The sequence below is a fragment of the Epinephelus fuscoguttatus genome, linkage group LG8, assembly GCF_011397635.1.
Source record: "Epinephelus fuscoguttatus linkage group LG8, E.fuscoguttatus.final_Chr_v1".
In the NCBI taxonomy this organism is placed as follows: Eukaryota; Metazoa; Chordata; class Actinopteri; order Perciformes; family Serranidae; genus Epinephelus; species Epinephelus fuscoguttatus.
In genome coordinates this window covers 1,999,854-2,023,397 of record NC_064759.1, presented here as the reverse complement: position 1 = coordinate 2,023,397, position 23,544 = coordinate 1,999,854, and the positions used below count along the sequence as shown (strand labels likewise).

General features: G+C 42.6%; 2 protein-coding genes and 1 long non-coding RNA gene across 4 annotated transcripts; 2 read left to right on the top strand and 1 right to left on the bottom strand.

The window, feature by feature from the left end:
- The first annotated feature begins 265 nt into the window (after positions 1-265).
- On the top strand, positions 266-3,956 carry LOC125893688 (methyltransferase-like protein 27). Its single transcript, XM_049584543.1, has 5 exons — positions 266-426; positions 809-937; positions 1,200-1,335; positions 2,079-2,171; positions 3,534-3,956. The coding sequence occupies exons 1-5, from the start codon at positions 310-312 to the stop codon at positions 3,758-3,760; spliced, it is 702 nt and encodes a 233-aa protein (XP_049440500.1). The 5' UTR covers positions 266-309; the 3' UTR covers positions 3,761-3,956.
- A 1,575-nt stretch (positions 3,957-5,531) lies between these two features.
- Positions 5,532-13,811, bottom strand: LOC125893439 (bifunctional endo-1,4-beta-xylanase XylA-like). Its single transcript, XM_049584114.1, has 5 exons — positions 13,779-13,811; positions 11,744-13,543; positions 10,387-10,538; positions 9,585-9,703; positions 5,532-5,740 (listed from the first exon to the last, which is right to left on the bottom strand). The coding sequence occupies exons 1-2, from the start codon at positions 13,809-13,811 to the stop codon at positions 11,855-11,857; spliced, it is 1,722 nt and encodes a 573-aa protein (XP_049440071.1). The 3' UTR covers positions 5,532-5,740; positions 9,585-9,703; positions 10,387-10,538; positions 11,744-11,854.
- A 903-nt stretch (positions 13,812-14,714) lies between these two features.
- On the top strand, positions 14,715-17,863 carry LOC125893236 (uncharacterized). 2 transcript variants are annotated; one of them, XR_007449849.1, is made up of 3 exons: positions 14,715-14,860; positions 16,310-16,446; positions 16,584-17,863. It is a non-coding gene; the product is annotated as an uncharacterized LOC125893236 (long non-coding RNA). The 2 variants fall into 2 exon arrangements; XR_007449848.1 differs by lacking the exon at positions 14,715-14,860 and adding an exon at positions 15,753-15,811.
- The last annotated feature ends 5,681 nt before the right edge of the window (positions 17,864-23,544 follow it).

Sequence of the window (23,544 nt, the reverse complement as noted above, 5' to 3'; positions counted from 1 at the left end):
TTGGCGGTTAATACAGCATTAAGCGCCACCTAGTGGATTGGAAGTGCACTGCACCTAATGGGCTTTTATTGGGAAAAATAGCTCAAATGCGACCCCCAGTGGTAAAATTAGGTATAAAATTCGATATATCGGTTCGGTTAGATATTTGGCTTTAAATCAAACCGGTTGGAAAATTTTCAAACCGGCACAAGCCTACATCTCAACATTAGTGTATGAAGAGACAGTAATAAAGGAGGCTACATAAACAACAGGACAGGACCTCTGACAGATGAGTCTCCTCTCCAGCAGGTTTGAAGTCGTCTCCTCATCATGTCTGGCAGCAGCAGAACTCTGGATGATCTGAGGAACCTCTTTCAGACCAGGAAAGGTTTCGATTCACAGCAGACGACCAAGTTCTTTGACAGCTGGGCGGCGACATATGATGAGGTCAGAAACTCATTCTCCGTCAGGTCTGATGGAGACTTCAGCAAAACAGCAAAAAAGTCCTCTAAGTCTCAAACACATGTTCTCTGTAGCCTTTAAAAGGTGACGACAGATCTGACAGCTTAAAACAGCAGGAACCTCATCTTATCTTACCTGATCTGATCTCACCTGTCTTACCCTGTTGAGCATTTAATTCATCGTAGCATTAGCTCATGTCAAGCTCAGCTCAGAGAAAGGCTGTAAATCCTCACATGGTAGAAGCTGTTCAAAAATGACAAGAACAATTAAACGATTATCAGATCTGTTTCAGTTGATCGACTAATTACTAATTTTTTTTTTTTCCACATTGACAAACACGCTGACCTTTAACATGTTACATCAACAGGATATGGAGACACTCAAATACAGAGAGCCACAAGTGTTGGTAGATTTCCTAAATGCCAACTTCTCTGGGAGTCGTGAGGAGGCGCAGGTTCTGGACGTCGCCTGTGGGTCTGGACTGGTCGCTAAAATGGTGAGCAAAACACATTTCACTTTAAAGGAGAGTCTCAGTGTTCCTGGATAATTAAACCGAACTGTAGAGGTGTATCACATTAGTGTTTGGATGGTGGGGATGGGTCTGAGCTGTGCCTTCATAAACTGTCCCATGTTAGGCGTCTTTTCTGGTGTGAAAGTCAAATAAGTGTCACAATGTAGGAAAGTCTCCACCTCACACACAGCAGAGCATCATAAAACTGACCGTCATCATCTTCTTCTTCTTCTTCTTGTGTTCATAGATGGCTGAAGTGGGCTTCAGGAACTTTGTTGGAGTGGACGGCAGTAAAAACATGCTGGACCAAGCTGCAAAGAGCGGCCTCTATCAAGACCTCAAACTGGCCTTACTGGGAACAGAACCACTGCCTGCACAGACTGGTACACCACACACACTCCTCATACACTCTTCACTCAATCAGCTGATTAGAGTTAGACAGGACGAGGCTCACAGGAGGAGGTGGGGAATGAAGCTTCACTGAGCTCCTCTTTAACTGAACTCATTATTGAGGACATTGTAACCATGGTGACGTGGACTTTAGCAGGACAAAGACAAAAGAGACGGGACAAAGCCTCTACAGGGAGGCGTCGGAGAGTGCAGGAGGTGAATTAGAGTCAAAGCTCTTCCTCCTGACACACATATTGATTCATTCACTGTGACTTCCAGGATATCATTATCTCTGAGGTCCGTCCACAATGTACGTCTCTAAATCTACTAAAATAACATATAAAAAAGATGCTGCCTGAGAATCACTTTATCAAAAAGATAATCCACAATGAGCTTTGCACAGTTATTGTCTTTTACTGCAGCAGAGCCCAGACGCCCTGGTCTACTGTCCCATCCATGACAAAATGAAACCTTTGCCCTTTGTTTCATTATCACATTTTCCCAGCACTGCAACGCTGCGTCTGTGAGATGGCAGCTGAATCAGGCTGCTTAGACCGAACAGACGAATATTCAGACTCACCCTTAATCAAATCAAAAACAGATAATCATGTGACTAACTGACAGACAGCATGGAGTGGTGAGTGGTCTGTTTACTGCAGCAGAGCCCAGGCGCCATGTTCACCTGCAGCAGCTCAGATCTATCAAAGAAGCTAACTCCTCCTCTCTTTGGTTTCAGGTGCGTTTGATGTTGTCATCATCGTTGGTGCTTTACGTGAATGTTCTGTGCCGGTCAGCGTTGTCAGGGAGCTCTACCAGGCCACCAAACCAGGTAACCACCCAAAATACTTTGTTTTCTGAGTAAATGCGCTGGTGTATGGAACTTGTTATTAAACTGCCCCATCTGCTGAGGCTACTTTTCCAAATAACACATGACATCAGTATGTCTCTGTCTCCTCTCCTCCATCTTCATACTGTCTCTCAGCTCTTTCCTCGGCCCTTGTTGTGTCTGTTTCTCTGGTGTCCACTGTAAATCCACTAAACATTTACAGTCTATGAGTGAGGCATGTGAGAGATGCGTCAAGTAGTGCAGTGTAGCCAATCAGAGGCAGAGACGGAGGGTCTTACCAAGAAAAGCCAATAGCAAAGCAGCCAGCAGAATAAACTGAAGGATTTGTATGTGATGTCATACAGGAAGTGCTTCCCTTGTCTACATGCCTCGGTGTGGCGCTGGCGTCAGTCACATGACTTATTCTCAGTTTTATTATCCTGACTTTTATCCAGACCTTCACAGAAAAACAGTCGCTGCACTTCAGAGCTTTTCCTCGAAAAACAGCTTCTAACTTTTGTGGACGCAATTCATCATCTTCACTACTGAAAAGATATTTGACTCAGAAAGTAGTGACGTCACCACCACGCTACTGAGAAACAGAGTTAAGTTAGTGACACTGAAGCTACTTGAAGTGAAGCTACTGCCCAACACTGTTGTTGACACAGTGCTGCTGTTGTGTTTCTATCTGTGCGCTGTCAGTGTCCTCTTTTAGCTCAGCGTGATCTGATTAATGTGTTTTTCAGTGTCTGAGACAATGGGCAGTCATGGTGTGCATGACTGTGGCGTGTATAGTGTGTGTTAACTGCACGAGTTCTACGGTCAATGCGCAAGTTAGCAGTTGTGTGAAGTTGCTGAGAATTACATGTACAGCTCAAATTTTACATGAACTACTGAGCACATGGCATTTTGGGCCCTGCCAACTCTGGTGATGTGTTCTCAAGGAGGTATGAACTGAAGTACACACTGATGGTTGTAGTTTGTGGTATAAAAGTGTCTGTTTGGGGAAAAGAAACTACAAAGTGTCATTTTATGCAGATGATTACGTGTTATATGTCGGTAACCCTCCAGATTTAGTCTCGAATGTCGTGTCTGTTCAGACTTGTCGGTGACAAATGACAATAACGACAGCTACATCGGCATTAACCTGAGTCTGATTGTTGTTTTTCTTTACTGCTGTTTTTCTGTTTATTATTGATGTTTGTCTGTAAACCAAATGCCCCCCCAAGACATTAAAGCTTTACTACTCTGCTGTATTCTACTCACTCTAACCCCTGAGTCTTACAGGAGACGCTATGAGAGGGTGAACCTTATTCTTCTCCTTTTCTGTCCTAAAAATTAATCCAATAATTAATTTTTCTGCAGGAGGTTATGTTTGCATGATGAGAGTGGACACAAAGACGGAGTCTGGAAAAGAATACAAGGTGTCTTTGGAGAAAGAGCTGCAGCTGATGGAGGAGGAGGGACTGTGGGTCAAAGTGGACACCAAGCAGGAGAACAATTTCCTATTGGACCCTTTTAATCGCCATGAAAAAGAGCAGAAGGAGCAATACATCGGTGGGACCATATACATGTACAAGTCACTCAAGTAGTCACTCTACATCTGTAGACATTCCTTCACTGTCTGATCTGTACATTCAACACAATGTCACTAAACACACCAAAGTTTATGTGGACATTTTGATCCTTCAGTACAATCAAGCCCGAGCTATGATCGGACAGTTGATTGTTTTTCAGTGATACGTGACTTTGCTGTGTCCAGACCTGGAGGGTTCAGTCACAATGATAAACATTCATTTATTAAAACAAAAGGAATAATAATTGTCATTAAATGTATGTTTTTCATGCAATCATGACAATAAATATAAACATTACAAGAGAAACAATGTGTTTTGTTTTTCACTTTATTTCTGTGTTTAACTTGTTTTCATTTTACCCTCCTGTTTTATGTTTTATTTGGGCGTGTGATACAACGTTTGTACACCTGGTGTTCGTGGTCAGAAATAACTAAATGAATGGCTGAGACTACGATTGGCATTTAAAACTGAATTTAGGCACATGCCCATTCAACAGATGGACACACCTCCTCTCCCAGACCCCCACATGCATCATTAAAATATTGTCAGACTCATATATCAGTTTGTTCTCAGTCTGCAGCTGTTTTAATTATGATAGATTATTTTATTAAAATGCTTTACAGGAGATCTGTAATTCATGTTCATGGTTCAGCCTCCATTTGACATGAACTCTCATGTAAATCAGCATCAGATCAGTTTGCTGCTGCAGAGCAGACCTGTTGCCTCAACTTCTTCTTCTTCTCCTCCTTTGGCTGTTCCCTTTAGGGGTCGCCACAGCGAATCATCTGCCTCCATCTAACCCCATACTCTGCATCCTCTTCTCTCACACCAACTGACAACTGTCCTCTTTCACTACATCCATAAATCTCCTCTTTGTTGCCTCAACTACACAGGCTGAATAACTTGTGTCTGGTGACTCTCCAGGTGAGCAGGATACAGCCTGATGGCTCCTCTGGCAACGAGGGACGCGCTCAGCTAACCAGAAAGCCCTACTGGTATCCTGTACGGGACCGTCCCGTAATGAAATCTCTTACTGAATCAATACGGGACGCAGTTTGTCCTGTTTTTCTGCTCACCCTCCTCTACCTCATAAACTGTGTTTTCACATGACATGAGAAATAGTAACCAAGACTTTCACGAGACAAAGCGGAGAAATATTAAATCAGAATTTGCGGTGGAGAATATGACAGGTGTGCAACTCAGAGTCACCATTGCCATGGTTACAGAGACTCTGACGGTCATGACCACTGATAGCACGCTCACTGACGCACTGACTTGACTGCTGCTTGATAAAGTTATGATAAGGTCTCTTATGGCCCGGGTGTTAAACTACAGAGCGCATGGATTCAGAGCACCTCATGTGCACTTGATCCTGTTCTACATGTCTCAGTCATTGTGGAGCTCGTGAGACAAAGTGATGCAGACACACCCTTTAATTTTTAATACTTTTATCAATTATTATGTTTTATTGACTTACACAGCCTTCTGGCTCAGGTTGTACAGATTTTAGGGACATGAAGTGTTCAAAGGTACTCCAGGAAATGACATCACAATAAGCAACAATACCAAAGTTGGCACTGGAGGACCATTTCCACTGAAGAGTTCAAGGTGTTCACATCACCATAAGGATAATCACAGAATAAAAGATTTAAATGTTTTTAACATAATAAAAAGCACACAGTGATCATGACATTATGTTCAGATGAGGAGCATTAAAATGAATAAAAGGTGTCTGTGTGAGTTATAGAGACACAGAGACAGAGACAAGAGACAGAGACACAGAGACAGAGACAAGAGACAGAGACAGATGGGTTTGTTGTGCGAGTCTTATTCAGGCCAGCAGCTCAGGTGTGCAGCTTCTTCTCACACACCCAGTAGTGCTGTTCTTCACATATCCCCAGGGACCAGGTCCTCAAGGACACCGAGCCTTGGTCAACATATGCACAAGCCCGAGCCTGACACCTCCAATCAACGTTGTCCTGATAATTCCAGTTTCTACAAAACAAACAGAGTTTTGGTGATTTGGTGAGGGTGGACCAGTGCAGGACAGCTGAGGGCGGACTGTGTTTGTGTGAATATGTGTCTGTGTTAGCTCTGTGATGAACTGGTGACCTGTCCAGGGTGTATCCTGCTTTCGCTCCCTGCAATCATTCACACCCCAACGGGTTCTGTTCTGCTTACCGCACATCATTTTGAACCATTCACAGCACTTTGACCAGAAATGTACGACATCAGTAGGTGTGTCATATTGTACAGAGAGGATGGAGAAGGCAAGAAAAAATTAAAGCGTGCAGCGCCTCATTAAAGAGTTTTTTCTGAAGCCAGTGTATTTTTTTAAAATGTATTTTTAATTTCCTAAAATGCTTTTTGATGCTTTGCAAATGGAGCGCCACATCTTTATGCTGTGCTAAAAGTGCCCGCAGCATCACCAGCTGGGTGTTATAGTCACTAAATAACCACTACCTCCTGCACTGATGATGCAGTCCTTATCAGGGCTGAATCAGGACACATTAACGTGCACACTACGAAAGATTTGTGGTCAAATGTGTCCGTGACCATCTTCACAGAATACAAACAATTTCAGGTAAGAAAATATTGATGAATCCCAGATTTCTACGAAAATGTTTGTACACATGTTTTAAGCACAGATTTATGCGGACGCACTGTTTGTGGATGAGGCTCAGTGTGTCTTGGTGGTCGTTTTACATCACCCAAAACCCATGTTAAAAGGAAAATTTTGGTTTATTTCAACCTGTCTCCTATCGTCCTAAATTTGTTTCAAGTGACTAATGACATAAAAATAATAGTTAGCATGTTAGCCGTTAGCCTAGATACAGCCGGGGCGCATAGTAGCGTCAGACCTGTTAAAACGTAAGTGAACGGGCAACCTTCAAGTGCAAAGTTAGTCCACTAAACAAGCTTTTTTTCCACAAAGACCGCCTCATATCGTTAGGATAAATGTCAGAGAACATATAGAAAACGACATGTAAATGTGTTGTCTTACCTTACCGGCGTGCTGCCATGTTTGTTTACCATCTAGCTCTGCTTTCCAAAGCACGGCCGAAATCTCGCGAGAACAAGCAGCAACAGCTGGAAGGCAGAACCAGACAGTAGCCTGAAAAGTTCATTCATTTATTTTATGAAAGATTTATAGAATAATGGCTGACTTTTTGCCAGACTTTGACTTTGTGGAGGAGGAATTTGATTTTGCAGAGTCTGATGGCCGCCCTTATTTATTTGAGCCAGAATACACTGACAAAGAGCTTTGTGAAATTGAAGAACGGAGGAGGAGAGAGAGAGAGGCACAACAGGTAGAGGACGAGAGAGGAGGAATGGCTGCTGCAAGGCTGCGTAGCTCTGGAGATTGGTGGTGTACCTGTGAATGCTGTGCCCCAGTGCCCACAGAAGAGGAATGCCTCTGTTGCAAGGAATGGGACCGGTTGCAGCCTTATTTTCAAGGTCTGGATGTGACCGAGGACCAGTGTTGTGTGTAACGCGTTACAAAGTAACGCGTTACAGTAACGTAACTACTTTTATTGGGTAAACGCGTTACTACTGAAAATATGGTAACGGAACGTAGTTACTTTGTCAGTTGGGCACAACGTTACTTTTCCCGGGGACAGATTTGACGGTGACACTGCCTGTCTGCCTCAGCTGCGCACTAGGCAGGAACTGTGACAGTTGTCATGTCAACAGTGCAGACAGGAGCGCCAAAATCAAGAATCATATGAGGAATATGGAAGATACACACGCCTCCTCAGATTATTTTAACGGTTTGTCAACCGAAGACACGTTAGCTTATTGTAATAAGATAACAATTAGCAACGGAGTGAGGTTTCCTGACCCGTACTTAATGTCGGGTCAGTGGGTCACCGACCCAAACGAAATGGCCTAAGCTACAGTGACTGGACATTTTTTTATATCTTGTGGAGAAACCCGGCGTTTATACGCATGAAAAACTCTTGATGTGTATAATTTTGTACTTTGCGGTCATGTCCAAGATATTGAATACCGGGATTTATCTGATGGTTTTTGTGCTCTACGGACCGAACTACTGCCGAGCCAGCGACAAGGACACAAAACAGTAACGTTAACTAATGTACAAGACCTGGGCGATTCTGAACAAGTCGACTAACTATATACTGACAGCGAACTGCACTGGTATGGCTGGGTAAGTGTTGTTTAATGTAACATTAACCTCGCTAGTCAGACCTCAGACATGGGCAACATACGACCCCGGAACCTCAAAGGAAATCAAAGCGACCCCCAAAACATCAATAAAATGCAGCATTGTGTTAACAGAAAACAGAACAATCATAACCTGCCTACCATCCTGGCGCTGTGTGAAAGGCAGCCGGTTGCAGCAGCTCCTATTTTGGGTATTGTCAATTGCGGCTGTGACGTTGAAATTTCCCCACGAGGGGGTAATAAAGTACCTACCATACCATACCAGAAGAGAAAATGAATGAATTTATTCGTGCAGGTCTGTAGCTTACTGCAAAGTATGAGTCTGTTACACAAACACAGTCTCACAGTTACACACGTAATAACAGAACAGAAAATTATTTATTCATGAATATGACACTATTTGTTCAAAGATAGTGTCTGTGAATATTAATATTTTCCTCATTCAGTGATGCAGCAGGTCTGGCAAATAGGCTATTAGTAGTAGTAATCTGTCATCTAACAAATTCATGTAGCCTAGTTAACACAAATTAACTCTCACTCTTTAATCTTTATTTTATCACCAAAGTGGTAAATACCAGCGGGAAACTCGGATTTTTTCACATTTAGGAAATGAGATGGGGTTTGACCCAAAGTCAAGCACCATAAAAGTAACGTAAAAGTAACAAGTAACGTAAAAAGTTACTTTTCACAGAGGGTAACTAAGTAAAGTAAGGGATTACTTTTTTTTTAAGAAGTAACGAGTAACGAGCAAACACTACTTTTTAAAAGTAACTTCCCCAACACTGCCGAGGACGAGACATCTCCACCTGGAGTAGTATCCAGCTGGGCTTTATCTAGAGCTCGCCAGATATATTTCGGCCGCGCTTTGGAAAGCAGAGCTAGATGGTAAACAAACATGGCAGCACACCGGTAAGGTAAGACAACACGTTTACATGTGGTTTTCTATATGTTCTCTGACATTTATCCTAACGATATGAGGCGGTCTTTGTGGAAAAAAAGCTTGTTTAGTGGACTAACTTTGCACTTGAAGGTTGCCCGTTCACTTACGTTTTAACAGGTCTGACGCTACTATGCGCCCTGTATCTAGGCTAACGGCTAACATGCTAACTATTATTTTTATGTCACTAGTCACTTGAAACAAATTTAGGACGATAGGAGACAGGTTGAAATAAACCGAAATTTCCCTTTAACACCAGGTATAAACAGGCTCATATTTACGTAACATCTGTGGGTGTGTGACAGACAAATTCACTGTATGTAGTTTACATATTTTGTCATTATATCAATTTTATGTATGGAATTGTTCCCTTTGGAGAAAAGTGCTCTAAAGTTATGAATGGTCCAGAGTGCGCTCTGGCACTCAGAGTGTGTATTCACAAACACACCTGACTGTAGAACAATAAAGTTCATGTAACATTGTGTTACTTTCACTTGACAGGAGAAGACAGAGACGCAGGGGGCGGGGCACCAAGGCCACGGGGGCGATGGGCAATGTGTGTAACTGCTGTTTTAATGTAAGTTAAGTTGCAAAATTTCACTGTGTAATTTGGACACACTTGACAATATAATATGATAACATCAGTGTGATGAAACTTCACACAGCTGTTAATCAGGATCATCATTATGTTCATAAACATTCAAAAAGCCTTACACAAAAGACAGTGCGCCTCCATCCACCCATGTCCACGTCCATGAGTTGGTGCTTGGATCTTTGTAACCACTCATACCCATCCACACTTTGGCAGCTGGTCCAAAACTACGCACAGTCCTCTGTTGAGAAGGAAGTTAAGTTAAAACACTTAATTCATTATGCTTACTCAGGTCAACCCAACACGGACTCATGCTTAAGTCATCAAAATCCGGCGCTTGGTCAATGACTTCCAGCGTCAGACGCAGACGAAAAAGCTGCCCTTTCACGTCGTTTGTTTATTGTTTAATGGCACCTGGCAATGTCAGGGGAAACACAGCAGGACAACAATGAAAGTTAAGGTGGCAGAAGTCGGGGTAGGGCCGGTGGGAGGGGTGATGGATGGGTCCAACAACCACTGACTTTCATGCGGGAGGTCAGTGTTAGCTTAATGTAACATTGTAAAGCCAAACCCTGTTCTTTCTTCCTAAATGTAACCACGTTCGTTGTTTAAGGAAAGAAAATGTCAATTGGCGATGTTGTACCAACGTAGTGCTTTTATTCTGAAAGAGACTGTATGCAAACTGTACATTTCCTGTGAAAACAGAAGTGTATTTTGAAAACAGACAGACAATGCATGTAACAGGCTGAAGTTGACACGGCGTCCCAGAACATCAACAACTAATGCTCAAAGGGATGTAATTTGTCAACATGGAAAGTCCATGACTAAACGTGGACATGTGACGAGGTCGCAGTGAGAACGTGTTGGTCAACCATGAGCCAACTGGTTGCAGAGTAATACACCATATCAGGTTTAGACAAATACCTCCTCTGCTTCATCATTGAAGATCACCAGATGAGATCCTTGGCTTGCACAGTTTTGATTGGCGTACTCCCAGGTGTTTCTCACAGAGGAATGCTGATAACATGTGGACATGTATGTTTTCCATCACTGGGGACATCTTGGGGTATTTCGCTCTGCTCAGGGACAAGCACAGGACACTTTATTTACTGTTTATAGAAATAATCTGGGTCAGATGCTGGTTTTCATTTTTATGCCGATGACACTGTTACATACTTATGCACTTTAACTCTTGTGCAGGCCACTGAACACTTGAAAAAATGCTTTTAATGTTGTAAAGAAAAATCCCTACTCTGATTGAAAGTCCTTCTTAATGCAGATAAACCAAACTTAACAGGAACAGACCTGCCTCGGTCCACAGCTTTGAATCCACCCACTCCACTGAGTCCGAGCTGACTGATCCGTCTGCATCGTGACATTAAACACTGGTTTTTCAATTAAAATAAAAAACAACCAATGAGCATCGTGGTGGGAATCAATTAGCCAATCAGTGCCACAGGCAGGATTAACACCATTGTCGAGTATTGTCAAGTGGTGCACCGGAACCAAGGGGGAGTAATAACAACAACGGCGAGCACAAGACAGTCGCTGCTATCGAGGCCGTTCTAAATTGAAATGTCTTCAGAAAAGGTGCATTGACCAGTTCTAATAGTTCATTTTAAAGCCGACAATGTCTGATACCAATGAGGTACCGATATAATCATGCATTCCTACTCACTTCCCATAACAACCACCACCACACTGCGTCACATATTCATGTAACGTATAAAAGCAGAAGGATTGGCCAGTACAGGTCATGGAAAATGAGAACTGTGCAAGTTTTCCATTTGTGGAGTTCATTTGCCTTACTTGACATCACACATCATTTGATGCGACTGTTCCGCGAGCACTCGTCTGGTATTTATTCTCCGAACTGCTTGAAGCAGCTGATGAAGATTATTGACCTTCAAACAGATTATGTATTCTCTATGTATCTTTCACCCAGGTATGTGTGGGTAATGTATGCTATAATGAATCTGTTTAAGTTTTGTTTTACTAAAATTAGCGAGCTCTCCTGGTATCGTATCAGTGCAAAAACACAAATGTAACTCATACTATTCAGTCAAAGTTTTAAAAGGTTATTTGATTTATAATTCAGTTGAGTTCTGGTAGATTGACTTGCTGGTGGCGCTACAGGAAAGTCAGGGGACCATTAAAGTCAGAAGCATTCAACTCCTGTGGACCATGAATGTCTGACAAAATGTCTCATATTAAGATACTTCAGTCTGAACTGACTGATCGACATCCTTTAAAATATTGGAATTAATTAAAGTCAACTCACCCCACACAAGATCCTCTATCTTCTTTTGTAGTTCAGTGACCTTCTCATTTAACACCCTTTGTTCTACAGTCAGGCGGCTATTATCGGCCTGTAGCTCTTCATTCTCCTTTGTCAGCTGGTCTTTAACCTGACGCAGTTGGTCTCTCTCTTCAACCAGTTGGTCTTTCTCTCGAACCAGTTGGTCTCTCTCTTCAACCAGTTGTTTTTTCTCTCGAACCAGTTGGTCTCTCTCTTCAACCAATTGGTCTCTCTCTTCAACCAGTTGGTCTCTCTCTTCAACCAGTTGGTCTTTCTCTCGAACCAGTTGGTCTCTCTCTTCAACCAGCTGTTTTTTCTCTCGAACCAGTTGGTCTCTCTCTTCAACCAGCTGTTTTTTCTCTCGAACCAGTTGGTCTCTCTCTTCAACCAGTTGGTCTTTCTCTCGAACCAGTTGGTCTCTCTCTTCAACCAGTTGGTCTCTCTCTTCAACCAGTTGGTCTCTCTCTTCAACCAGTTGGTCTTTCTCTCGAACCAGTTGGTCTCTCTCTTCAACCAGTTGTTTTTTCTCTCGAACCAGTTGGTTTCTCTCTTCAACCAGTTGTTTTTTCTCTCGAACCAGTTGGTCTCTCTCTTCAACCAGTTGTTTTTTCCCTCGAACCAGTTGGTTTCTCTCTTCAACCAGTTGGTCTTTCTCTCGAACCAGTTGGTCTCTCTCTTCAACCAGTTGGTCTTTCTCTCGAACCAGTTGGTCTTTCTCTCGAACCAGTTGGTCTCTCTCTTCAACCAGTTGGTCTTTCTCTCGAACCAGTTGGTCTCTCTCTTCAACCAGTTGGTCTTTCTCTCGAACCAGTTGGTCTCTCTCTTCAACCAGTTGGTCTTTCTCTCGAACCAGTTGGTCTTTCTCTCGAACCAGTTGGTCTCTCTCTTCAACCAGTTGGTCTTTCTCTCGAACCAGTTGGTCTCTCTCTTCAACCAGTTGTTTTTTCTCTCGAACCAGTTGGTCTCTCTCTTCAACCAGTTGGTCTTTCTCTCGAACCAGTTGGTCTCTCTCTTCAACCAGTTGGTCTCTCTCTTCAACCAGTTGTTTTTTCTCTCGAACCAGTTGGTCTCTCTCTTCAACCAGTTGGTCTTTCTCTCGAACCAGTTGGTCTCTCTCTTCAACCAGTTGTTTTTTCTCTCGAACCAGTTGGTTTCTCTCTTCAACCAGTTGGTCTTTCTCTCGAACCAGTTGGTCTCTCTCTTCAACCAGTTGGTCTCTCTCTCGAACCAGTTGGTCTCTCTCTTCAACCAGTTGGTCTCTCTCTTCAACCAGTTGGTCTTTCTCTCGAACCAGTTGGTCTCTCTCTTCAACCAGTTGGTCTCTCTCTTCAACCAGTTGTTTTTTCTCTCGAACCAGTTGGTCTCTCTCTCGAACCAGTTGTTTTTTCTCTCGAACCAGCTGTTTTTTCTTTCGAACCAGTTGGTCTCTCTCTCGAACCAGTTGTTTTTTCTCTCGAACCAGCTGTTTTTTCTTTCGAACCAGTTGGTCTCTCTCTTGAACCAGTTGTTTTTTCTCTTGAACCAGTTGTTTTTTCTCTCGAACCAGTTGGTCTCTCTCTTCAACCAGTTGTTTCTTCTCTCGGACCAGTTGGTCTTTCTCTCGAACCAGTTGGTCTTTCTCTCGTACCAGCTGTTCTTTTTCTCGAACCAGTTGGTCTCTCTCTTCAACCAGTTGGTCTTTCTCTCGGGCCAGTTGGTCTCTCTCTTCAACCAGTTGGTCTCTCTCACGGGCCAGTTGGTCTCTCTCTCGGGCCAGTTGGTCTTGGACGTCGCTGTCACCGGCTGACATTATGAAGATGTTGCCAGTTGAGATGTTGTCGGACTTTTCAGAACACCCACCTAGAAAGGCAAACACACGTGAAGTTTATAAATAAATAAATAAATAAATAAATAAATAATCTGTCAGGAGCTGCAAAACATATTTGAGCCTTATATTTTTTGTAACATAGCCTAATAAGTTTAATTCAGCCTATCAACATTACAAATAGAACTAAATGAGCATTTACTGATGTTTTACCACAAGGTGGCGACTCTGCAGGACGCTGCTCATGACTATTTGGTTTTTTAAAGGTCCAGGTAGGATTTACAGGAACATATTGACATATATACAATAATATAACAAGTTTTCTTTTGTGTACAATCACCTGACAATAGCAGTCGTGTTTTTGTACCTTAGATGAGCTGTTTATATCTGCATGTTTCTACAGTAGCCCACAATGGACAAACTAAACACCAGCTCTATATAGGAACATTCACATTTTTGCATCAGCCACCGTAGTTAGCAGCCCCTGCCCAACAAGAGCGTCGGAGAAACATTGATTTGTATCGTGGAACTGCATCATTCAGTGTTATTATGACACAGTCTGTTTGTTTCTGAGAGCACTGAGAAGTTTTAGCTGGTTGCAGTCTGCAATCGTCACCACTAGACGCCACTAAACTCCTGTGATTACTCACACTGGACCTTTAAATTAACAGTGTTGGAGGTGAAAGCAAACACATCTGTCCACACATTATTGAATTTTCTGTTTTCCTCCGACACATCCTTTTTTGGATGTTGAATACACAGTTAGCATTGCTAGCGAGACTCAAGACTGACCACTGCTACTGACACATGACACACATTTTAGTTGACAAACTGTTGAATACATATAAATAAATAAATAAATAATATTTGGAGCAGGTTGCACCAGCTGGTCTTTACTAAGCCTGGTCTTTACTGCTAAGTCAGTCTTTGCTAACACAAGTCCTCAGAATGGGCTTTAGGGCAGTTGCACCAACCAAACTTAGGCCTAGTCTTCTTAACTACATCCAGTCTTAGTGATGCACGTTCATGTTAACGTCCAGCGACTCGGGCTGTTGCCTAGCAGCGCATGTGTCACTAGGATACATACATTCTCATTTATCATTTGCAGCAAAGTCGTGATGGAGGATCAGAGAAAAAAGGAAATCTCCCAGACATCAGATATGAAGATTAACGCAGCTGTACAGGAGAGGTGTGTCTGTGTTTGACCGACAGCAGCTGGCAGGTGGAGCTCCACAGGGAACGTGACAGAGTAAAGACCACAGCAGCGTCTGAACGGACCAAAGTCACATCCACAGGTGAGTTGAGATGCTGCTGCAGCTGACCAGCTCTGGTAACCAACATTACAAGTGCACTTTCACCCGTAACGTTTCTTTGGTCGCTCGTTCAACAGGCCGAGGTGAAGGACAAGATGTGTGTTTATTTTTGTAAGTTACCCAGATAAAAAGGAGACTTTAGAAGAAAGCTAATGTGGGTTGTTGTTCAAAGTTTATGTTTCTTGTTCATCAGGCTGCTGATTTATAGAAACAGTTGAGACTTTGACTTTACGCCTGCGCCTGAAAAGGCCTAAGATTTACTTCTAATCTTAGCGAGAAGAATGCTTAACCTTGTTCAGTTCACGATCTGAGCTGACACTGTGCGACGCTGTGTTGGGCTATAATCAGGCTGATATCATGTAGTCTGAACCCGGCATAAGAGAAGTCAGGTTTCAGGGCAAGTTAAACAGTGCGTATCCTGCTTCATGTAAAACACAGCTACAGAGGCTTCTCCATCCTGACGAGGAACAGATTTCTGAAACTGAATACTTCTTGTGTTGTTCATCTTTAAAGAGACTGAAAACTGTGCAAACCATTGCCAGTCAGCAGCTGTATCAGACACCTGTCTGAATGTGTTGTTGCTAAGGCACGACCAGAACAGCTGATTTGTAAATGGTTTGTAAGGCAGAGGACAACTGAACCTGCCTCCGTCTGGTGTGGTGACACCAGCATTACTACACAGGAGTGGAGATGAATGTGAAAAACATCTCCGGCTGGGAAACATCTGGAGTTATTTAATGATATGTAGCCAGGTGGGAAAAAGTAGCTGGTTACTAACGCCACCAGAGGGCACTGTCTCATGTGGGGGAATTGTTTTGGAGAGTGGTCCGGAAAATGGAAGTCGCCATCTTGTTTACTGCGGTGTGGACACGCTATGTCATCTAGTTAACGTTCCGCCGTTAACACTGTTTGTGCTCCGGAACAGATGCACACGTTAGTATGCTTTATAATTCTGCACATTCACTGTAATATTTTGACCTGTGAATGTAAGACTGTTAACTGAATATGTGAACTTGTTGTGTTACAGGGTCGAGAGAGCCACAATAGTTATTTTTGCACTCTGTTGCCAGCCTGAACTATTCAGTTGTATTTTTGATAGTAGTCTGCAGAGAGATATTTTTTGTATACTTCTGTACTAGACTGGAAGACTCATTTTGCACACTTGTGTACTAGCATCCTGATTTCAGTTGTCCACCTTGGAGAGGGGTTAGGCACCAGTAGCTCAGGGTCATCAGCATCGCTACTGTGTGAATGTAACAGATTAATTAGGCAGGTCTAAAGGGTTACATAGTACAGAGCAGAGTGTTAGGGGTTACTGGTTTTTGTTTATCTAAGGGGACTGCAGATACAGCAGAGAACAGTCTGCTAGTTTTATTTTGAAACTCTCATGATTTATTTAATTGTAACCAAACACCACATTCTTTTGTTCAGAATAAAGACCCCCAAAAGAGATTTCTGTGTCCTGTGCTGATCCAACTCCACCAGGCTACAGATATATATTGTGAAATGGTTTCACTGGTCCGGCCCACTTGAAGTCAGACTGAGCTGTCTGTGGCCCCTGAACTGAGGTGAGTCTGACACTCACTCACGGGGTTAAAAGTTACAGCTGACACATTTCTGGAGGAATTTATTTAAAATGATGTTTGTAGTAGTTTCTTGGTGAAATATATTAACACTCTCCTGCTTTTCAAATGGGTTTAATCAGCTGGTCAGATGACTTCCCTGTCGTATATCTGTACTGCTCCTCGGCTGGTGTTTCTAAGGTGTGATGGTGAAGGCGGGGGCCCATCGATACTCACCTGCTTGTAGTCGGAGCGAAACATAGAGAGTGGTCTGGACGATGCACAGCAGGCCAAAGCTGACTCCCACCAACCACAAGACTTTTGACCCTCCTGCAGGAAGACACACACACACACACACACACACACACACACACACACACACACACACACACACACCATAACTTTATTATTACTTTGAGGAAGTGGTTTTTGTCACGCATCATTAGATTCAGTTAATTCCTTTTAATAAACTTCAGCTTTATGAAGCACCTTCAGTTTTCTACCTCAAACACAAATACTAACAATCACATCATATTTTAGCACGTCCTCCACGACTCTGTGTTTTATGTCTGAGAATAATAACCAATGATGATGTTCAGCAGAAGAACAAAGAGGAAGTGGCTATAAATACAGATTTCTATGAAAACGACCAAAACTATCACTGACGTCACAGTTATTAGGAATAAACTAACAAACCTTACGTGTGATTATTTTTATACACAGTCCTGAAAGGAAAACTTTTCATGAGCTGAGTGGGTGGTGAGGTCGTTGCAGCTTCCAAATAAGTTCAACAGTATCTGCCCACAGACGCCATAACAGGAGATATGATGAACTCACTGTGTGTGGTTTAAAGAGGCAACAGACAGCATCTTTTCCTAAATATATCATGATGAAAATAATGTGGGTTGCACAGGGTAGTGGCCACAGTAAAAGCAGACTATCAGCGTTTACATAGGTTACTTAGTGGCTTTGCAATCTTTGCAATAAGCTTCTGTCGTGTGTTGTGAAACTGGTCGGTCAGCCAATCAGGGACTGGAGCTGGTCCTTATGAGGAGTTGGGCATGAGATAGTTGAGTCACGAGCACAATGGCAGACGGACAAAGTTTGGAGACAAGTGAAAAACGGCCTAGCAAAAGAAAAGGAGCTCCTCTGTGTGCATTCTGCTGTAATTATTTGCATTACTATTTGTTTTTTCTTCAGATAAATCTGATAATTGTTGCTCGGTCTCTTTACTCATTTATTTAGTAGAGTGTCCACACACCTTCTCATTCTACATATACATAGAGGTATACTGGTGGCTTTACAGCCTGCATTTTATTCATTATCTCTGATCCCCACGCTCAATTTGGTCGTTGCGACAGTGCAATGCAACACCACTGACGCTAGGTGGCGCCAAGCTAAAAAAAACAAATCCCACCTGTTGCCTCCTTAACTGTACTCACTGTTTGATGATCAGGGTGCTGTGGTTGGTTTAAGAGTCAGCTGATTTGCAGGATGATGCTATCAACTAATTGTCTTGACTGTTGCATTTACAAAATAAAAAAACAAAACTCTCCAAATAAACAGGCCCTCACAAATCAAAGTTAAATGAACGGGTTTTAAAGGACTTCATCAAACAATAAAAACCAAGATCAACCAAACACACGGCGGGTAAAGACTGTAACCCTGTGGTGTCTTCACGCTCCTCACTCACTTCAGCACACCTGCCTTCAGTTCAAGTTTCCTGAGATGCCAGGTGGTCAGGTGACGCATTAAAGAGACTCAGAAGAAACTAGGACCTGCTAGAAATGGCTCTGACAAAGGAAATGACTTGTTTGCACAGAAAGATAAAAAATGTCACCTTTCTGGACTTTAGGGGTTCCGTACTTTTATTTTGCTGCATCTCATCTTTAAATTTTTACAGTGAACATTTGAAAGGAGCCACTGTTACTATAAATATAAAGTACTGTTACCACACTGTGAAAATATTCCAGCAAAATGTACTTGAAGGGTCCAACAAACCCTGGACAGGAACAGGCTGTCCCAGAGCATCAACAAGGATGACTTGGAGGAAGCGTAATATTTGTAATATTCTGGTCATATGTGACAAGTTGGATGAAGTGAAGGCGGCTGTCGGTACAGATGTGGTGTATTTTAACTCCTTTATACACTGCTGATGTAGTTTAATCTGCAGCGATGCATCATGGTCCATGAGATCATCATATGTTTGTTGGCTGTCCTGTGAGAACCACTGCACTCTAAACTGTCAGAAAAATATGTATATGTCTATGTCTTACTGTTCAGCTGATCCATGGTGGCAATCCAGTTTTGCAGAGTTAATTAATAAATCCCATTAAGAAGGAGGAGAACTTTCTCAACACATGAAGGAACAACTCGTCATTCAGTTGATCACAAACACTCAACATGAACACATCTGGAGATACATGCTTTTCACTGGACAGGAAGGGCCATAAAGACTGTCATCTGTGAAGTAACTAACACAGTCAGACGATGTAGAGCAGTAAAATATACAGTATTTACCTCTGAGATGGAGGAGAAGGAAGAAGCTGCATAAACATACTCAAGTAAAGGACGAGTACGTGTATCTGTTACAGTCCATGTACTGATTCAGTTCCACCACTGAGAATGAGTAGTAACGCCCACACTGACATGTGACCTGATTTTTAAGCAAGGGAATCTCTACAGCATCGTGGTACTTGATCATATCAGCATGTCATTGTTATCAGCTGATATTGTCTTTAAAATGAAATATCAGAATGGACCAACATGCCAATATCTGTCAATATGACAAACCAATATAAATATTTTTTTAGGAAAAGTGAGCTGACTGGTTGTTCTGTAAGATCAGACGTAGATCAGAGCTTTGTGTTGGGTGCTCATGGAGAGCAGGAAACAAAATGTACGCAGGATGGTGCTCCAGGCGCTCCAAAAATACAGAGAAACAGCTTTATTGTCGCGGCTAAATCAATAAAAGAGCGAGCATGTTTCGACCACTGCAGGTCTTCATCACGGCTTTAAAAACAAGTTTTTAAATCTGTTTTACACATTTCATAAACCACCACAAAGTGAATCACCCCAAGAAAACAAAATATTTAGAGCTTTTCAAATTTTAAGAGAAACGTTCTTTATAAATGCAGATAAATCCAACAATGACCTAACAGTCCGACACAATGCAAACACAATACATGGTGTTCAACAGGGTGTCACAGCAGTGCGCCGACACTAATGAAAATACAGATAGATAAACAAGGTAAAAGCAAACAGGTATATTCAGTCAGAGGATGTGGGGAAGAAAGTTGCATAACTTTCCATAATATTGGGATACCTATACATATATACACCTCACATATGTGTTGGATGCGTTTGTGAATAAGCCGAACATCAAATAAAGATGAAATGCTGAACTTTGGCAAAAATCTCAAGCAGCCTGTCGAAAGTAAAACTGTATGAGGTCAGAGGTCACACCAAAGAACAGGGCTGTGAAAAGAACGGAGGAGGTCGGAGGTAAATAAAATAAATACTTAGTTCAGATATTCTGACCTGAGAGATGATTTCCTCTCTGCTGCTGTCTCTCTCCGCTTCCATCAGCCGGTGAGTTGATCTCCATTCTTCTGACCGTCTCGAGCCAAATGTTGGAGAGAGAGGACTGATCTGTCCTACAAATTATCTCCACAACTGTAGGTGTAAATTAATCATTCCCTCTTTATGAAGACTGACCATGATGCAATGCAACAACAACTGTGTCACCAACCGCAGATCACAAAAATAAGTGTTCAACTTCCCATTACCAGAAGATGTAACACACTAACAGTTTCCATCATCATCACGTTGAAGCTCCTTCTTTGGAGACAAAAAAAGGACAGGAAGTCATGCTGTTTATCAAAAAGAACAATACCAGTCAACCCTTCATTCAACTATTTCTAAACGCATATAAATCAAATACTGACTGAGCAGTTTGTTACCACCACTCGCTCACATAGTTAACATGTCACTACAATCTGGAACATTCCCAAAGGCCTTGAAAACTGCGGTCATAAAGCCTCTCCTAAAGAAGAGCAGTCTTGATGCCACAGTACTGAACAACTACCGGCCCATTTCAAATCTGCCGTTTTTAGGCAAAGTCCTTCAGAAAGTTGTTTACCAACAGCTTACTGACTTTCTCCTAATGAACAACTCCTTTGATGTTTTCCAGTCAGGTTTTAGACCCCATCACAGCACTGAGACCGCTCTTATTAAGGTGACAAATGACATCCGCCTGAACACTGACGCAGGCAAAGTCTCAGTTTTAGTCCTGCTAGATCAGAGTGCTGCTTTTGACACTGTCGATCATGAGATCCTTTCACAGAGACTAGAGGACTGGGTGGGCATCTCTGGCACTGCCCTAAATTGGTTGAAGTCCTATCTAGAAGACAGGAAGTACTTTGTTGAAATGGGTAACTGTGTCTCAGACCACATGGCCTTGACCTGTGGGGTGCCCCAAGGGTCAATCCTGGGACCCCTTCTGTTCAATCTCTACATGCTGCCTTTAGGCCAGTTAATACAAAGTAATAATGTGTCCTACCACAATTATGCAGACGACACTCAGATCTATGTCTCACTGACAGCAGGTGAATATGAACCAGTGGATTCACTCTGTCACTGCATCCAACAGGTCAGTGTGTGGATGCAAAACAACTTTCTCCAGCTAAATTCAGACAAGACTGAAGTCATTGTATTTGGTCCACAGAAACAAAGAGAAAGTGTCAGCAGTCACCTCCAGTCTCTCTCTCTAAAACCTACAAATCAGGTTAGAAATCTCGGGGTAATAATGGACTCAGACTTCAACTTTAACAGCCACATCAAATCAATAACATCAGCAGCTTTTTACCATCTAAAAAACATCGCCAAAATCAAAGGTATAGTGTCTAAACCTGACTTGGAGAGACTTATCCATGCATTTGTCTCTAGTAGGTTAGACTACTGTAACGGCCTGCTCACTGGCCTCTCCAAACGGGCCGTAAGACAGCTGCAGTACATCCAGAATGCTGCTGCTCGGGTCCTGACCAGAACCAGGAAGTACGAGCACATTAGTCCTGTGCTCAGGTCTCTACACTGGCTTCCTGTGGCTCAGAGAATAGACTTTAAAGCAGCTCTGCTTGTGTACAAGTCTCTCCACAGCCTAGCACGAAAGTACATCTCTGACATGTTAGTGCCATATGAACCATCTCGGACTCTGAGGACCTCAGGGACCAGCCTCCTGCTGGTGCCCAGAGTCAGGACTAAACATGGGGAATCAGGATTCCAGTTTTATGCAGCTAAAATCTGGAACAGTCTTTCTGAAGATGTGAGACAGGCCTCTACTCTGACAATGTTCAAATCTAGGCTCCAAACAGCTCTATTTCACTGTGCATATGACTGAAAGGATCTTATCTGCACTCTTCTCTTTTAAAGTTCATTTTATAATGATTATTTATGTTTTTATTTTGTATTGTGATTTTAATGCATTTTCTTGTTCTGTAAAGCACTTTGAATTACTTTGTGTACAAATTGTGCTCTACAAATAAACTTGCCTTGCCTTGTTCTAAAAGAGGGGTCGTCTCTCGACTCTGTAAATCTCTCCACAGTCTAAAAGTTTCTTCAACAAAATATATAAAGGTGAGATGGGAGAAGCAAGGAGGCCTGATGTTGCTGGTTAAAGCAAATATCTAAAGAGCCAATCAGGTGTCAGCAGCTCATTAACATTTAGTCATGTAGACATGGTGAAGACGAGCTGCTGAAGTTCAAACGGAGCATCAGAATGATGAAGAAAGGTGATTGAAGTGACTTTGAACGTGGCATGGTTGTTGGTGCCAGACGGGCTGGTCTGAGTATTTACTGGGATTTTCAGCACAACCATCTCTAGGGTTTACAGAGGATGGTCCCAAAAAGAGAAAATATCCAGTGAGCCAAAATGCCTTGTTGATGCCAGAGGTCAGAGGAGAATGGCCAGACTGGTTCAAGATGATAGAAAGGCAACAGGAAGTCAAATAAGCACTGGTTCCAACCAAGGTGTGCAGAAGAGCATCTCTGAAGCAACAACACCTTGTCCAACCTTGAAGCAGATGGGCTACAGCAGCAGAAGACCACACCAGGTGCCACTCCTGTCAGCTAACAACAGGAAACTGAGGCTACAATTCACACGGGTTTTCTCACCAAAACTGGACAATAGAAGATTGGAAAAACCACATTCAGATGGAAGCATGGATCCATCCTGCCTTGTATCAACGCTTCAGGCTGCTGCTGCTGCTGGTGGTGTAATGGTGTGGGGGAGATTTTCTTAGTACCAACTGAGCATGGTTTAAACACCACAGCCTACCTGAGTATTGTTGCTGAGCGTGTCCATCCCTTTATGACCACAGTGTACCCATCTTCTGATGGCTACTTCCAGCAGGATAACGCACCATGTCACAAAGCTCACATCATCTCAAACATGACAATGAGTTCACTGTACTCCAATGGCCTCCACAGTCACCAGATCTCAGTCCAATAGAGCACCTTTGGGATGTGCTGGAACGGGAGATTCTCATCATGGATGTGCAGCCGACTAATCTGTGATGCCATCATATATTCATATACATATACATATACACACAGCCAAACCATTCAAACCATTGACAGGTGAAGTGAGTAACTTTGTCAAAGTCCTCAAAGTGTCGACCAGGCCTCCAAATTCCCCAGATCCCAATCTGAATGAGCATCTGTGGCACGTGCCATTAACCCACCTCACCACCCACTTGTGACTGGATAGACGTGACAGTGGAGATTAACATGGTGGAAAAGGTCACATTCTCTGTCCACCTAAAGACGGACATCTTCATACAACTCTGGAAAAAATGTGAAACCTTTGAGACCTGACTTTGTTTAGATAATTACTTAAAGGAACATCCTTAACTTTTTATTAATTGTTTTCTCTTCTTCCCGACCGTGTTCTCTTCTGTGTCCAGATATTTCACCTTAATGTGCAGTTTGTGAAGCCAAAGTGTTACAAGCATTATATAAACTTTATTTATCTCTATGTCTCTGTGTTGGTGTCGACTTCTGTCACAGCCATCCTTTGGAAATGGACAGAAATAGAATATGAGTCAA

What these genes read in the sequence shown, in the direction of transcription:
- LOC125893688 (XM_049584543.1), top strand. Translation starts at nt 310, where the DNA reads ATGTCTGGCAGCAGCAGAACTCTGGATGATCTGAGGAACCTCTTTCAG. An exon ending in GGGCGGCGACATATGATGAG is followed by an intron (nt 427 to 808) that starts GTCAGAAACTCA and finishes TTACATCAACAG; the next exon opens with GATATGGAGACACTCAAATA. An exon ending in ACCACTGCCTGCACAGACTG is followed by an intron (nt 1,336 to 2,078) that starts GTACACCACACA and finishes CTTTGGTTTCAG; the next exon opens with GTGCGTTTGATGTTGTCATC.
- LOC125893439 (XM_049584114.1), bottom strand. Translation starts at nt 13,811, where the DNA reads ATGAGCAGCGTCCTGCAGAGTCGCCACCTTGTG. An exon ending in TGCAGAGTCGCCACCTTGTG is followed by an intron (nt 13,544 to 13,778) that starts GTAAAACATCAG and finishes TCATAATGTCAG; the next exon opens with CCGGTGACAGCGACGTCCAA.